We start from the raw sequence: 16193 nt of genomic DNA, 5'->3' as shown, positions 1-16193 counted from the left end.
CATTTTTACTTCACGCATACCTGCAACTGATCTCTTTCTCTTCTGACCCCAGATAATTCACAATCACTCAATCACTCTTTCTGATAACATTCATTAGGTATCGTAGGTTTGCACCGCGAATTATGTAAGAAAACAATAGAAGTTTCCTAGACAAGCAAAAATATGTTTATAGAATTGCAAAAAGCCCAATGCAGACAACATCACGCGCACTAGGTATCCAATTTTCCATAGAGTTAACATTCCCGAAATCGATAGTGATCAATTCATTATCACAAGCGAAGGAAAAATATGACCTTGAAAGAAAAAAAAGCATAAAACAAAATAATTCTTAATAAATCTACAACAACTTCGTTTAGAAAGCTCGTGCTCACACGGCAAGAGCAAGAGCGACATTAAAAATGAAATGATCCAAAATCCAACATCTGACAAGTTTATCCAGAAAGCTGCTGCTGACACGTCGATGACCCTCCAGGAGCAACTTTCCTGCTTATGTCGAAATGTTCTTACGAAGCCAATTCTAGCGCCCCTCCCCCCGCCCCAGCCCCCCAAGATCAGTCAGAAATTGGTCGGTCATGACCATCAGCTGCTGCTGTTCCTTATAAACCTAGATTTTTCTCAAGTCGTGAATTTATTGACTGAATATTCTATAAATAGTGGTGTGTGCTTAATAAAAAATAATAGCTGCCTGCGTTACGTCCGTCTGTAAGTTATGATGTTCAAACTTTTCTCCAGTGCTGAAAACGTATGTGATTTTCGAAGAACGCGTGGAAATGAAACTTCATGCTATTTGATGAAATTTGTCAATAACGATGCCAACGCCTGCCATGTCTATTATCAACGCTGTCATGAGAGAGAGAGAGAGAGAGAGAGAGAGAGAGAGAGAGAGAGAGAGAGAGAGAGAGAGAGAGAGAGAGGTGTATGATCTGTTGGCATCAAGTTTTTGTAGATGTTTAATTCATATCTCGTCTGCGGGGACCGTAGATGTGACAACCCATCAGCTTTGTAAACATTGATTCAGCAGCTCCACACATTTACAGATTTTCTTACAAATGGTCCTAAATATGTAAATGAGTTATTACTACAATTGAAAAGTATCCATCGGCCAAATGCATACTTTATTAACTTATCACTGAGTAGGACTTATTCTCCAAAAATGCTAAAACCTATAGTAAACCGGACGTCGGAGGGAAAAAATCCTAATAAAACGCTATTGGTAAATTCTAGCGGCCATGAAGGATGATGTCGGCAAAATCAAAGGATCGGTATCCTTTGTTCTTGCAATGATTGGGTGCTGGGGTCCTTGTGTCACCCCAGCTCTGTCAAAAAGGCGCCGTCTCTTCACTCCGTGGCATACAATGTGATGTTTATGGAATTTATAATTAAGGGCCAAATCTGCATGCAGCGGTATAGTGCGCGGAGCCGCTTATCCCACCGGGTGGAACTGGCGGTGGCTAGTGGTCTGCATTGTGACCATTTCTGGTGCAGGGATACCAACCCCTGCGAGTTCTCCCGCACGCTTATGTAAAGATGCGGCTTCATGGAGAAAAAAAATACAGTGCTCTTCTCCATTTCTTCCTGGTTCTGAAGTAATGTGGGTAAAAACAAAAAAGTTCTCTCTCTTGATTCTTATAGAAAAAGACAATTGGAAGAGTTTTCATTCACTTTCAGTGACATCGTTTGATACTAGTCTCATATACGTTGGTGTACGATAAAAATGACCATGAAGTTGCATTTCAAAAATCCTCAAACGAATTTTAGTCTCCTAAAAGGATATTCCACGTAACGTGAAAAACACATCGAGTAAGTGAAATTAAGGTAAATAAGTAAATCTGAGACATGTATCTATGCTTAATAGATTTGTTTCTTGATATGGAAGACAAGAATGGCCACATGCGAAGCGCTGGGTACCAGCCCTGTAATTAATTCAACTGTCGCTAAAAGATTCTATCTCCCTGGTTTTAAGACCCGTGCACCATGTATTCCTGATAACGTAGCTCGTTCTTTAGTTAGGTCCGCTCGAATTTTTATGGCTTTTTAATAAGGAAGGTTTAAATCACGGGACAACGGTGGTTTCAGTCGGGTCAAGTGGTTTCCAAAAAGTCAACCCCATCTAAATTCAGGTTATGGATGAAAAGACTCTAACCAAAAAGATTACACTATCAATGCAGACCGTCAGAGTCGATTACAGGCGAACGAAAATATATGATGACTTTAAACTTAATCACTGGATATCAGGCAAAGAGACGTCATACTAACCAGCAAAATTAAGTGTCAGCAAGCTTACCAAAAAGCACGTACACGTACATATCATTCTGGATATTTAAACACATACGCGCATACATACACACGCACACACACACGCACACTTGCACACACACAACACAAGCACATACATACATACTGTACACACACACATATACAGTATATATATATATATATATATATATATATATATATATATTATATGAAATGAAATGACATTTTTGTAAGGATCAAGATAAGTTTTAGTATTAACAACTAAAATAATAAGCATCTCTGTAGTAACACAAAATGCCCATAAATATCTTTCATATAAATGAAGAATACTTTTTAAATACTGTAGTAACTATTTTGTCGGAAGTGCATGTAATTCAGGGTTACTGCCACTCGCCGAAATGGTGGATTTTGTAAGAGATAGAAATACACGACACATATTACTTATCTATTCACGACACGCTTCAGCTCTGTGGTATGTGTCGTCAATTTACCAAAAGAAAATAGAATTATATAATTGTGTGTCCTTCAGTCAGTCAAAGACGCTACCAATGCTGGACGGGGCAAACAAAATCAGGAGTTTTCGGGATTTCGAAAAAAGGAAACATAATTAAGGTAGTAAAACGTTCATACAATAACGATGGAAATTTTTCAGCATCAGTGGAAATATGAATCCTCCAAAACTAGCTAGAGGGTAAAATCAAGTACTTATTTTTCAAGATGTGAAAAGCCCACTTACATGAACACAAGCTGATAAAATTTAGAAGTGCACGCGCATAGATACCTATGATAAAATTTAGAAGTGCACGCGCATAGATACCTACAAATATTAGTTGGAGCATAAGAAAAACAGGGCAAATAACTTCAGGATTACTTGGAAATTAGCTACCACTTTCATTAAAACTTCGTCAAGGATTGGATTTAGAAGTGTAGTAGCAAGCAGGACAGAGATCATAGAAAATTTGGTTGCTCAGATTTTTTTTTTTTTTTTTTTGCATCATTAGAACTCATAACTGCAAAATCACCTTTCATTCCCCGCGCCCTTAATTCCACTCCTGCTTTTTTTGTGAACAGTTGTTAATCTGCCAGACTAATGAACTTTTTTTTTTTGTTACTTGTGGATGTGCAAATTTCTAATCATCAAATTTCTAATCATCAAAAGTCATGGGCAGGAGTTTGGCGGAATGAATCGCTGCTTGTTTCCAGACTGACTTTCCTCTCCTGATTCAGACATTTGGGAATTTCCATCAAATTTCTCTTCAGCTGGGGCTTTGCAGGTCGACCCTACAGCTTCTGCACCCATCATTCCATCGTGGCCTAGACTAGATGGTTACTTAACCTGGCCTGATTGCATTCTGTTAAATAGAAGAAGAAAAATGAGTGACTATGTTTAGTAAGTTCGTTTGGACGGAGATCTGAAGGAAATTTTCCCTTTGGTTAGCAAAACAGCGCCAGCATTTCATGCATTTCACATACTAATTCTAACGATGTATGACTGCCATTATTTTCTTCAGATGTTAGTTAATGATCAAGGATAAGAGCTTCACTAGCACCTGTCGACAAAGGTACATAATATTTTTTTTTATAATTTTCCTTTTTTTTTTATTATTTATTTCCTTGGGCCTGAGCTAGCAAAGGGCATTATGCTGCCCGCCCAAATGCCTTTGCACTCTGAAAAATGTAAAAAAAAAATATATTATTTTGGCGCGAAGCCCTGAACAGATTCCGTCACTACTGTAGTCTTCTCCTTTTTAACATAATTCGCAGGTCACAGCTTGTATGATAAAATGAACCAGATCCATTTTAGTGCATCAGTCACTCGAGTCGTATAATATTCTTTCAAGTTTCATTTGGCCTGTGGAAAGTAAAATGATTTCATTTGAGTCTCTGTCTAGTGTGGGTGAATGTTCAGAACACAGTTAATAGTTCTGTTGGCTTCATTTTGTTCACCAGATATTTCGGTGACAGAATTTTCCTTCCTTCAGCTTGCTCGTTGGAAAAGAAAACAGCGCTCGTGGAAAATGGAAACTCTTTTCTCGGCTGAGCTGACACTACTGTGTCTTCCTTCATGGGGCGGGCGCCGGGGATATGAACTGACACTTTGATCAAACTATGCCTCATGAGTGCGTCTAACCAAGTTTGTTCAAAATCTTTTGTTAAATTAATTTGCTAAACCTTTAAGAGCACGCGAGGTTTTGTAAACATTCAATGACAGGTATTTATTTGCCAGACTTCTAGTGCTCTTGTACCTATGAGGTAAAAACGTCAATGGAAAACGTTCGAAGAAAGCGCGCAGCAGAATTAAAAATGAAACTTATTCTTTTGACGACTGAAATACAGCAGTTTTTCACCTCCTAACTCTGAGCCCGTTTGACGGGAGGCTCTTCAAAGAAGGTGCCCCAAGATTCCTCAGTGTTCCTAAATGTGACCGTGCATAGGCTAATGCAGATTCTCGAAGTCTTCCGCACTTTCCCACAAAATGCCTTTCCCACAGAAATCACCCCAAATCTACTTAAATGAACGAGGTACAGCGGTACAGATGAAATTTTAAAGCATCTTGCAGTGTATACATAACGTTTCCACAAGTACATCATTCCCCACTGCTTACTAAATATGCACGATTTTACTCAAGGAAAATTTTCTAGCGTTCAGAGCGGTATCTCTCCATGCACAATTACTGTATCAGTGAGTATATGAAGATAGACCAACATATTCTTGTGACGGACAAAAACCTAAGACTCGAACTGATCTATTGCTTATACCAGCTTATACTGCAACATTTACGCCTATGTTTTTCAGAAATCTTTCTGAGGAATGCTATGGAATCAATTACACTACGTCGGAAATTAGATTAAGATTCCTCTTGTAAACCATATACCAGCTTGAGAAATCTGCTTTTTAAAATCTAATTTAGGCCATGATATACGAGGGAAGCAATAATGTGAATTTCATTTGATTAACGCGAACATGAAAAAAATTAAACTGGCACCGCTAAATTTCAATAACCATCGTACACCCTGCGACAGTCTACAAACCATAACACAAGAGACATAAGCAGGATGGATGACCTCAGATGCTAACATACATTATCGAAGAGAATGTACGAAAAGTGGATTTACAGAACTTTGCGAGAGTACCATAAATTTCTCACTGATTTTGCCAAAGAATAAGATAATTTTTTTGGACCCCAGTGTAACTGAAGTTTCCATCTGTGATATGGCTGACAATGTTTCAGATTTGTGCAAATTTTTTCTTGTTGAGACGTTGCAGACGTTTACAGGGAATGAAGATTTATATTTTCGCCAAAATCCTATGGAACTGCGTCATGTTGGCAAATATTTTACGAATATAATTTAGTGCATAACTTACAAGTGAGATAAACGGACCATTTTTGGCACAGCAGCCGGACATTTTGCATCCTAGAATATGGCAACATTTAAAGATGGGGTTTCAAGTGAAATTACAGAACTATAAATCGTCTTTCTTGAAGATCATAACAACACGTTTGAGCTCATTTGGAATAATGTGAAATCCAAATTCGCGTAACATGTCTCTAGCCTAAAATCATAGCATTTGTATTAGAAATTTATCACCAAAAGTGTGGTAGGAAAAACTGATAACCTTGCCATCAAATTTATTGTCGATCGCACAGGCGGTTGTGATATCCTCTGAATGAATCTGACGACTGAAACTGAATCCAATTTGCAACTAATTCTAAAACATTAAATATATATATGTTTTTGTAATATATATGTATATATATACATACATATATATGTATATATATAGAAAGAGAGATAGAGAGGCACCAGGATGTGTTAGTGTTCTGGTCCTCAACAAGTCTTCTGGGATGAGGTTGCTAGCCCCAAGCCTTTTTTAACGGCAGTTGCGACCACAATAGTCTTCTATCTAATGGGTATCTTGAGACCCATTGTGTTAATCGCTACTAATTCAAAGGTCAAGATGAAATACTTTCCACAGGTGATTCTACATGCTCGCAATGGTTTAGGTAAAACATGACAGAGGATACCGCTTACGTTAACTAATCTCAAGCAAGGTCTTTTTGCAAAAGCGGTTCAACGTGTATAAGCCAACACCGATTACAACAGTTTTTTCAAGCTTAGGCCTGCTCGTTGCTCATCTAATCATTGTGTCTAGATAATAACTGATTAATTGACCACTGCGGACTGCCAGAGGCTGTCGGCATATGAACTCTTACCGCTCGCCATCTGCCAGGGCTGAGTCTTGGGAAGGAAGAATAAATATTTTTAGAGCCAACTTTTCGCTGCATCAGTAGAAATACAGGTAACACAAAGCCACCGTTTGGAATTTGTTGTTAAAAACTGTAACGTGATCAAATATAAAAATATTTCCTTTGACAAGCACATCTGCACGGGCATTATTGAAACCCAACGGCTTTGGTATAGCAATCTGTTATCAATTTGGAAATTTAAAGAACCATTCGACACCTGCTAACTTACTGGCAGAAGAAAGGATATTTGAAGATATGTCCCTTATCTGAAAACCATGGGGCATCTATCCTCTGAGAGTGTTAACTTACTCGGTGGCTCCTCATTAGAAGATTTTAGTTGAGCTTATTAGTTTTTAAGGATCATATGACCAAATCCAACATATCTGACGCCAGAATTAGGAGTTTAATGCATAACTTTACATTGCACTCAGACCATGAAATGTCATAAAAGAGCTAATAATGCTTCAGTACTATGTGTGTTACTAAAATTTGGCATCTCCTAAAACGTTTTCATGGTATTTCAGTTTCGCAATCGTTTTTTACTGCGTTTGTACATTTTTATTAGTGACCACGTACAAGCACGTCTTGTGTGTTTATAAATATATGAGGAATTAGTCAAAATTTCAGTTAGGGCTAATTACTTTGGCAAGTTCTCGAGGTCTGCAGATTAAACATCATACAAAGGTCGAGGTTATCCAGGAAAAAATTCTCCCGACAGGGCAATAATTGTTGGTGCCACCATTCACTTAAATAACTGAAAGTTGTCGCTGCAATCTCCGTTTGCGATTCAGTGGTCGTTCTTCCTTGCATCAAAATAGTAGGGCAATGAACTGTGAAATAAGGATAGCCATTTACTTGACTTCTATATGAAGAGGTAAGTCCAAAGATGACATGACAGTGACAGTTCCCAAGCAGATTTGTTATATTAATGTTTTTTCATTTATATTCATTTCTACAAAATTTTATACGGATATACAACAAGTCTATTGCTCTAAAGTAGCAACTTATAATACAGACTCTCTACCTCAAGCAAGGGTTCTTATAACACTTTGTGAAATACGATCTAAACTCCCACGGTTTTGCGGGTGAGGTCTCGCATCATAAATAGAGCATAAAGACCCTAAAAGGCTTGAGTAAGGAACGTCCCAGTTAATCGCAAATAATGCTGCTAGTAAACAACATACTTTTTCTTACCATCAAGAAGGGAAAGACAATCTTACCACACGGGGTTCTGCGGAGAACGTCAGAAACAGTAGTATACTAGACAGTGAAACTTTTTAGGCGACCATTCCTTGAGAGGTTGCTAAGGAAGAAGAAGAAGAAGAAGGAGAGAGAGAGAGAGAGAGAGAGAGAGAGAGAGAGAGAGAGAGAGAGAGAGAGAGAGAGAGAGAGAGAGCATAATCCACATAGCTATCTGACCCTTAAATAAACCCTTTCAATCAGTTTATGACGGGAATCCGAAGTATCGAACCGACAGAAATATGTAATTGATGAGAAGAAGCCCGATAATATCTTTTATCCTAGATGGATCAAATGCCAGCTGCCGTTAGATGAAACCTCTCGATTTGGATACCATCTGGATGCCATTGCCATCCCTCTTTCACTCCCTTTCCTGCCACTAACCTTGGCTGACATCTGAGAGAGAGAGAGAGAGAGAGAGAGAGAGAGAGAGAGAGAGAGAGAGAGAGAGAGAGAGAGAGAGAGAGAGATTCTTCCAGCGACATCATTCTTTCTTTGACCTTTCGCTACCGTAGGCTCGAATCGCCAAGGAGTAAGGATGCTGCAGAGAAACATTTTAGTCAAAGGAAGACACAGGCTGGTTCGGATTGTGTAAGCGCCTTTGCGTCTGCGTGATTGTGTTTGTGCCTGTATAAATACACAAGGATGGCGATGAAGGCAACGGATGGAAGCAATAGCAAAAGCAGAATTAAAAAGACTTAGACTGTATGGAAATGAGTTGTTAGAGAAAACAGGCAGAGGAAAAGTGCTCAAGTTCAGGACCGAAGAAGGACAAAGCAATGTCTTCCATCACCACAGAAAAAGTCGACTCACACTTTTAATCAAGAGGAAAATCACAAACACACGGGAGGATTAGAAGACAGAATGGTGACAATTGAAACTAAAACTTTGAACAGGACAACGCTCAGTGGAGAAAGAAGCAGCAGGAGTAGAAGCAGGTGAAGGGGTTTGTTGGTAGCTCTGATTCCTGGAGCCAATCAGTATGCAGAGACCAACTCAGTGGACAAGTTCTGGGAATCCGGGCTATGTGCGCGTAAGTCGGTGGGTTTGGGAGACCCGCTTCTGATCGCTGGGAACTTCTACTGCTACGATGGTCCAAAGTCAAATACACACAGACAAATACAAAAAATAAAGACCAGTTGAGCACTCTTTGCAGATATGCAACGATTAAGAAGTCAGACGATAAGAAGATAAGCATAGAATATTTCATGAAAGCACTTGTGCCTTATCATGACTCTTCTTTCGGAGGCTTCATAATTTTAGACAAAACTCCAGTTGACGGATTTAATTCTGTAAACAGGTGTTAAAATGTATATGGTCAACAACACCAATGAAACGTTGACTGAGATTAAGTGCACAGTCCGTTTCAGCATTTATATTAAAAAAATTCGTTTACGAGAGAGAGAGAGAGAGAGAGAGAGAGAGAGAGAGAGAGAGAGAGAGAGAGAGAGAGAGCAAACCTGATGATGATATTACTGTTCCCATAATCATGTGCTTCAGTCACCTAAACATTGCGTTTTAAGAACAAAAAGCTGATGTAAATTCTGTTACTGCAATTAACATTAGTTTCCTTTTCTTTCAAGATCTGTTCTTCAAACTTAGTTTTGTATAAGTAATTCGAGGCAAGCTACCTTATTATCATATTCTCTGCCAGCATCAGGTTTTCGTTAGGTCCATTTCTAGCTTTAGAAATACGAAAGGTCATCTGCTGATTGTTCTTTCCTTATATTGGAGTTCTTCGAAGGCTGTACAACTGACTTCTTATGTTTCTGCATGAAACTGTTTATAAATCTAAAGTGTTCTATTTTCTTTTTCATTTCATTCCACAGCTGAATGAATAGTTCTATAAAACTTTATTACTCATAATGTAAGTATAATTTGGTGGCCTCAACGAGATTGAATGGGTATGATTCAAACCAATGACCATTACACAATAAGCGAGATTTAATATGAAGTTTAATGTATATAATGATATGTTCTTCGATATCCTGACTCATTGCATAGTTAATAAATGGTCCAAAAATGCTCTATATGTGCCACAAAACCTTTCCCACATCTTAAAGCTCTCAATGCTTGTGACAGATTTTGCTGTACCTTAGAACAACTTCATAGTATATGAGATTAAACACTGAATTTGGCATACCTTCGACACTCGTAAGAAATAGGACTGGGACTGACCTCTTTCTTGTCATTCAGTTTCTCATTTTCTTTCTTGTTTCTAAACTGGTGGCTGGTTACCGATTGTGATAAGTATAAAACTCTGCATGAGGTGCTAGTCATCTGTTTTCCTCCTGGCAACTCTCAACACTGTATGTATTCTTTCGCTGCCTAATTTGGCGTTTTGTCAATTAAATAGAAAGAGCCACAATGTCTGAGGGCACAACGTTGAAGATTCCTCTGTTAAAAATAGGACCAAGACGTGAATGCATTTTCTTACTAAGTAAGCAATTTTCCTAGCCAATAAATGTTTTTATTTCCTCGCCAGTTGCTTATTATGTTAAGACCTTTTCGCCGTGAGCCCTGAACAAGTGTCTCCAAAAGAAACTTATCTTAATTTCCTTTTGGACATTACAATACTTGTATTCATGAGTTCTTCTTTTTCATTAGCTTACCAAAATTTGCCGGTTAGAGTGGTGTCGATTATACAAATTGCATTCCTTTCCCTAATAAGAAATAAGGCAAATGTTACATCTCTGAACGATTCCTTCATTCAAGTAAATAATTCTTTATAGGTAATCATTAGCAAGTAGAGAATTATTTAGGAATGAATCAGCTAGGAATTGCTCTTCGCTCAAACGATTCACGGAAGAGGGCATGGAAATAAGAATAAGAATAAGAATAAGAATAAAGATGAATGGATGACTCGACATAGGGCAATATGAGTTAGGAAACTGAGAGAGAAAAGGCCAATAGTAAGGAGGTGTGAGAGGAGAAATAGCGTGGCTCTATTAGGATTCTTCAGCCGGTCTTCAGCGCGGAGGAAGATGACCCTCCATGTTTCATGACTCTGTGGATCACTTTGTCCCCATAGACTATCTTATGTATCACCTGCTATGCCTCGCCACTCCCGCCTTCATGCTATTTGAGACCGATCGTTTAATATGTTTGGATGTTGACTCACGAATCTACAAACAAACAAATGCATAAATAAATAGATGTTTACCTGAGAGTTCATCCTCAAGGTTAGCTATTGTCCATGAGCGCCGACAGGTTATGCATAAAAACACGTTTTGTTTGTTTGTGTTAAAGATTTTGCGTGTGTGATTAATCGCTTGCATGCGCTCAGTCGTATGTCTGTATGTATGAACATGTATAAGGATGTTTATAGATGCTTATGCATTTTCTTATTCTCTGGATGACGTATAAAATAGGAATTTCTTTTCACGGTCATGTATCTGTAGAGGAGTCGAACTTACTATATATTCTTCACGGATATAGAACCCACATTACACATTCCTATAAAGCCAAAAGCAAGGACCTAGAGACTCATTTACTGATAAATTCAGAATAAATGCTGACTTCTAGTGAGTTACCCTGATCTAATCGACGGGAAATCGGAAATCTGCCGCAAAATCTGTGATGCAAACAAATAAAAACGTGTTTTTATGCATAACCTGTCTACGCTCATGGACAATATCTAACCTTGAGGCTGAACATCTACCTATTTATCTATTTGTTTGTTTGCAGATTCGTGAGTCAACACCCAAGCTCATTAAACGATCGGTCTCATATAGCATGTGGAGTGGCGAGGCTCCTTGTATGTTCTCCGCTTACTTTTGATATAAAGTAGATAAACGACATCTCTGAAACACAGTTTTAGACTTGCGCCGGGGTGCATAGTAGGTGATGCATAAGGCAGTCTGTGGGGAAAAGGTGATCCACAGAGGTCATGATACATGGAGGGCTCATCTCCCTCCGCGTTTCAGACCGGCTGAAGAATCCTAATATATATATATATATATATATATATATATTTATATATATATATATACATATATATATATATATATATATATATATATATATATATATATATATATATATATATATATATACACATATACATATATAATATGTATATGTATATATACATATATATATATATATATATATATATATATATATATATATATATATATATATATGCATAAAATTTTTGTCACTTGTACACGCGTGACAAATATCGTCCAATAATCACCTCACTGTTCTTTGGAAATAACATGCACCCGTGGGGAATTACAAGTGAAAAGTGCTTCCGCCCGGGCCAGGATTCGAACCCGTTGCCTGGTTTAGAAACAAAGATCGTCGGTGACCTTGTCCAACCGGCTATCAAGAGAGAAGTAAGGTGATATCCACTCTGCTGAACATACGTCACTCGAATTCAGGTCCTGTATCCAAAATCGATATCAACCCGTGTCTTTATGATAGCTGACTGATAAGTTGTAACACAGGACTAATTATGAATGTTTATCACTTACAAACGCCTGACTTTTTCATATTCACAAGTATCAAGTCACAAATATAGTTTCATATGTGTGTATAGATATAGATATATATATATATATATATATATATATATATATATATATATATATATATATATATACAGTTTATATATATATATATATATATATATATATATATATATATATATATATATATATATATATATATATATATATATATACACACAGTATATATGTATATATATATATATATATATATATATATATATATATATATATATATATATATAATGATTAGTAAAATAAGCTATAAAGAAGTTAAGTTGTATTTGGATTTTCACACATTGCCCACAAAACTCTTAACCTTTAAGAACGCAGTGCAACTATGAACACTGTATTGGAACTTTCTAGAGGCATCTTTTAAAAAAGAGAGTCTGAGGTCAATCTGAGTCCGTGAATTGAATTTTCTGTCATTGCGTCAGCTGAATTCAGCACGTCATTCAATTAGCTTTCTCCTCGGATTTCCAAAATCCCTTTGATGCTGTTCCGCTAGGAGCTAAATTCTTCCCATAACGATACCCCAGGGAACTAGAGTAACCTTGCCAGCCCCGGTTTTCTTTGACGCGGTTTCAACTAATACAAAACACTTCGCATGTGAAATGTTGCCTCCTGTGGTGCATGAATGCCATTTTTGTATCTTTGCGTCTTCTTGCAGTTTCCGATATTGTTCAAAATCCGGCTGCCGTTCCCTGTGCAGTGTAAATGGAGGTCTAATGTCCAAGAATGATACCGAATGAGCGGCTTACTATTTTCAGTCAAGTGTCTTCCTACCCAGATTTATTCGTTTCAATTCAGTAAAAAGTTTTTACCAGATTCAGTGCTTCCGTGAAATATGTCTTTTCACTCTTCATTATTTCCTGGCAGATCCGTGTCCCATGTCTCAGCGCAACTTGCCAGCCTCCTTCTGGAACAGTCACTACCATGCGGGCATGTCCGGATACCCAACGGCAGGAAGCTCGGTGACGCTAACGGGTCACGAGTCGCTGTACCCGGATTACTCGAGTCTCCACCACGGCCTCCATCAGAGTGATCCTTGGGCATACAACCTGACGGCGGCTGGGCAATATGGCCACCACAGGTCTATGGCCGATTTCACTTACATGCCCTCTTCATCAAGGTAAGTTTCCATTGCAGTGCTAAAGGGAGTGAGAACTTTCTCTCTCTCTCTCTCTCTCTCTCTCTCTCTCTCTCTCTCCAAAGTCGGTGCGAGAACTTCGTACAATTTACTGCGTCTCATCATTCGATCGATTTTCAATCACCTAGTGGCTTAATTCAAAGATGTTCCAGATACGAATGTCAGAATTCTTTCAATTACCTACACTTGGATCTCAGGCTTTGCACTAACATATCCAAAAAGTATCAAGAATTCGAGAAGTTAAGAAGGCATTGTCGTTGCCACAATTACATACAGTACTTATCTGGTAAAAAGTCACCATTAGATTATATATATATATATATATATATATATATATATATATATATATATATATATATATATATATATATATATATATATATATATATATATATATATATATATATATTATATATATATATATATATATATATATATATATATATATATATATATATATATATATATATATGAATAAATATATAAATATATATACACACACACACACACACATATATATATATATATATATATATATATATATATTGAAGAACAGAAGAAAAAATCATAAAAATTTAAGGGAAAAAGACTTCAGTAAAGCCAGTGGATAAGTCAACATAACATTCCAATACTACTTACATTGTATGAATTAAATCAGTGAAAACAGTACACGAATGGCTGAACAATAAGGATAACATGAAGGAAAATGATGACGAAAAACCTTTAAAATGGATTTTACAACCGCTGTGAAACGAACTCTTTCTAGACGTACTTATACATCAACAAAGTGAGAGAAAAAAAAAGTAAAACAGCAACAGTAGCAGTTCGAGAATGGAAATGCGGAGTAGCAGAACATGAGAGCAAAATGGAAGCAATCCAAACACCAGCTAAGATAAATAAATGCAAATAATACAGAGCTGGCCCAGAGACTTCGTATACAAAGATCTAATCGTCGGTTCGGTGCATTAGTGCGCCTCCGTAAATCTTTTGGGTTACTGCGTAGCGCCAGAGGATCTTGGTCGGTACCGTTTGTGTCACGTGATACTAACATTTCTGCACTTCCTGTGACCTCCTCAAATTCAGAAACACAATTTCACGAGCGTTTCAAGTTGTTTCAAGTTACTGACGACTCAGTATGACTTACTGATCCAAAAGTGTCACTTACCGAGGTGGTGACCCGTAGCTCATTAGTGGTCACTGTATATTGAATGTATTAAATGCCAGCGCAGGACAAAAATGAAATTGAAAAACGAATACAAAGTGCAGAGAGGAAACGTAACAATTTCTGAAAGAAAAGGCTTGTGGCATTAAAAACTTGCCGAGAAATTTATCGTAACTATGTAAAATGTCAATTTAACTCTTCATGTGTAATATACTATAAAAATTTGGATCACTTTATGACAGTCGATGCTTTCTGGCTAAGTTGTCATTTTATTCTTTGTATTTTGCGTCATTAGGTTGTCTGTTCATCAGCAGTTTCATCAGGAACAGCAACAGTAAGAGAAATATGTGGAGGTCGATCTGTTCGTTTATAGAAGATCGTATCATGAGCAACAAAAAATTGTGCAGTTTTGCTGACTGCATGGTCTATCTTTGTATGTTCACTTGAGGAACCATTATAAATCAAACAACGTTTTTCTTTCAACAAAAAGTGCATACAAGGTTAATTAACTAATTTGGGACAGAAATTATGAGTCTAGGTTGGGTTATTAACTTAAGACAGGAATGGTTTCATTTTCAAGTATAAAAATACCACACAACCAACCCACTTATTTCAGAAGAAATTAGGCGGTCATAATGAAGTTGAATTAGTTTTTTATTATATCTCTTCAATAATCGTGTCATTCAATCAATTTCCTGTATAAGGACGCAGTTTCACTTAATGCAAAGAGTGCATGCCGGCAATGAGTCGGTCATCCCAGCCGTGACCCGAACGAAGACAAGTTCATATCAGTTACTGAGACGAGACTAGATGACACACTTAAATATCTTACAAGTTATTCATGAAAAAAAGAATCAAAAAGACAAAAAATCAACTGCGAAATTGCTTTTCTGCGGCTAAATAACAAGGATGTGATACTGTGAAATAAAACTAAATGGCAACGAAACTCCTTGTCACAGATTCCTTTCATCATCAGAAATAAAGAGCAGGGGATGGGGCGCTGGTAGATTCCCTTCGCGGTTCTCCTTCAACGGAGACGTATCTATGAGACGCAAGCGGACGCAAGGCAGTCAGAAGCAGTGAACCACTCATATCTTCTCTCTTGTCTTTCGCAGGTATTCCCACAACTACTCCTCCCTCCTGATGGGACGACCTCGCCTTCCACAGTGCGTCGTGGGCAAGGCAGACCCCTGGGCAACTGCCCCTAGGCTGCATGACGACGTTACACTTGACCCAACGGCTGCCTACACCCACCACTTCTCGTCCATGTCAGGTTAGTTGGAAAAAGCATGGGGTGACCCATACAGCCTTAAATCTTGGGCTGTGCCATTGGCTCCTTGTCAAGGCCTCCCAGTCTTGTGTTTGACTAGATCTCTAGCTTGAGGTACTCTCTCAGGCAAAACTGTTTCTTGCCTTTTTAACTAAAACTTATTAATTACATATTTAATTCCATCCGCTCTTAGCAGTTATTAGCATTCTTTTTATTACCTCTCATTTAGGTGCCATTCTGACAGATTCTGAGAATAATCCTAAGCTTGCTATCGAGTCTCAAATTACGCGGATTAAATTATTTTCAGAATGCAATTTGTTCAGTGAAACTGCGGTTTATAATTATCATTTGTTTTA

At 37.7% G+C, this 16193-nt stretch overlaps 1 protein-coding gene and 1 long non-coding RNA gene across 6 annotated transcripts in view; one reads left to right on the top strand and one right to left on the bottom strand.

The window, feature by feature from the left end:
- LOC136847644 (uncharacterized) overlaps positions 1–16193 on the bottom strand; it is a 372082-nt gene that overhangs the window by 192672 nt on the left and 163217 nt on the right. The gene's annotated exons all lie outside the window — the stretch shown is intronic.
- The window catches only part of LOC136847640 (protein vestigial-like), a 159618-nt gene that overhangs the window by 128374 nt on the left and 15051 nt on the right, over positions 1–16193 (top strand). For 3 of the 4 annotated variants that reach the window (XM_067119357.1, XM_067119356.1, XM_067119355.1), the window contains exons 4-5: positions 13135–13387; positions 15683–15840. In XM_067119357.1, coding sequence (XP_066975458.1) covers positions 13135–13387; positions 15683–15840 — 411 coding nt within the window. Of the gene's footprint in view, positions 1–13134; positions 13388–15682; positions 15846–16193 lie in introns of those variants that run through there. The other variant, XM_067119358.1, reaches the window with a different exon arrangement.

The sequence above is a fragment of the Macrobrachium rosenbergii genome, chromosome 17, assembly GCF_040412425.1.
Source record: "Macrobrachium rosenbergii isolate ZJJX-2024 chromosome 17, ASM4041242v1, whole genome shotgun sequence".
NCBI lineage: Eukaryota > Metazoa > Arthropoda > Malacostraca > Decapoda > Palaemonidae > Macrobrachium > Macrobrachium rosenbergii.
Note: the sequence above shows the minus strand (reverse complement) of the source record. Positions and strands in the feature narration are given on the sequence as shown.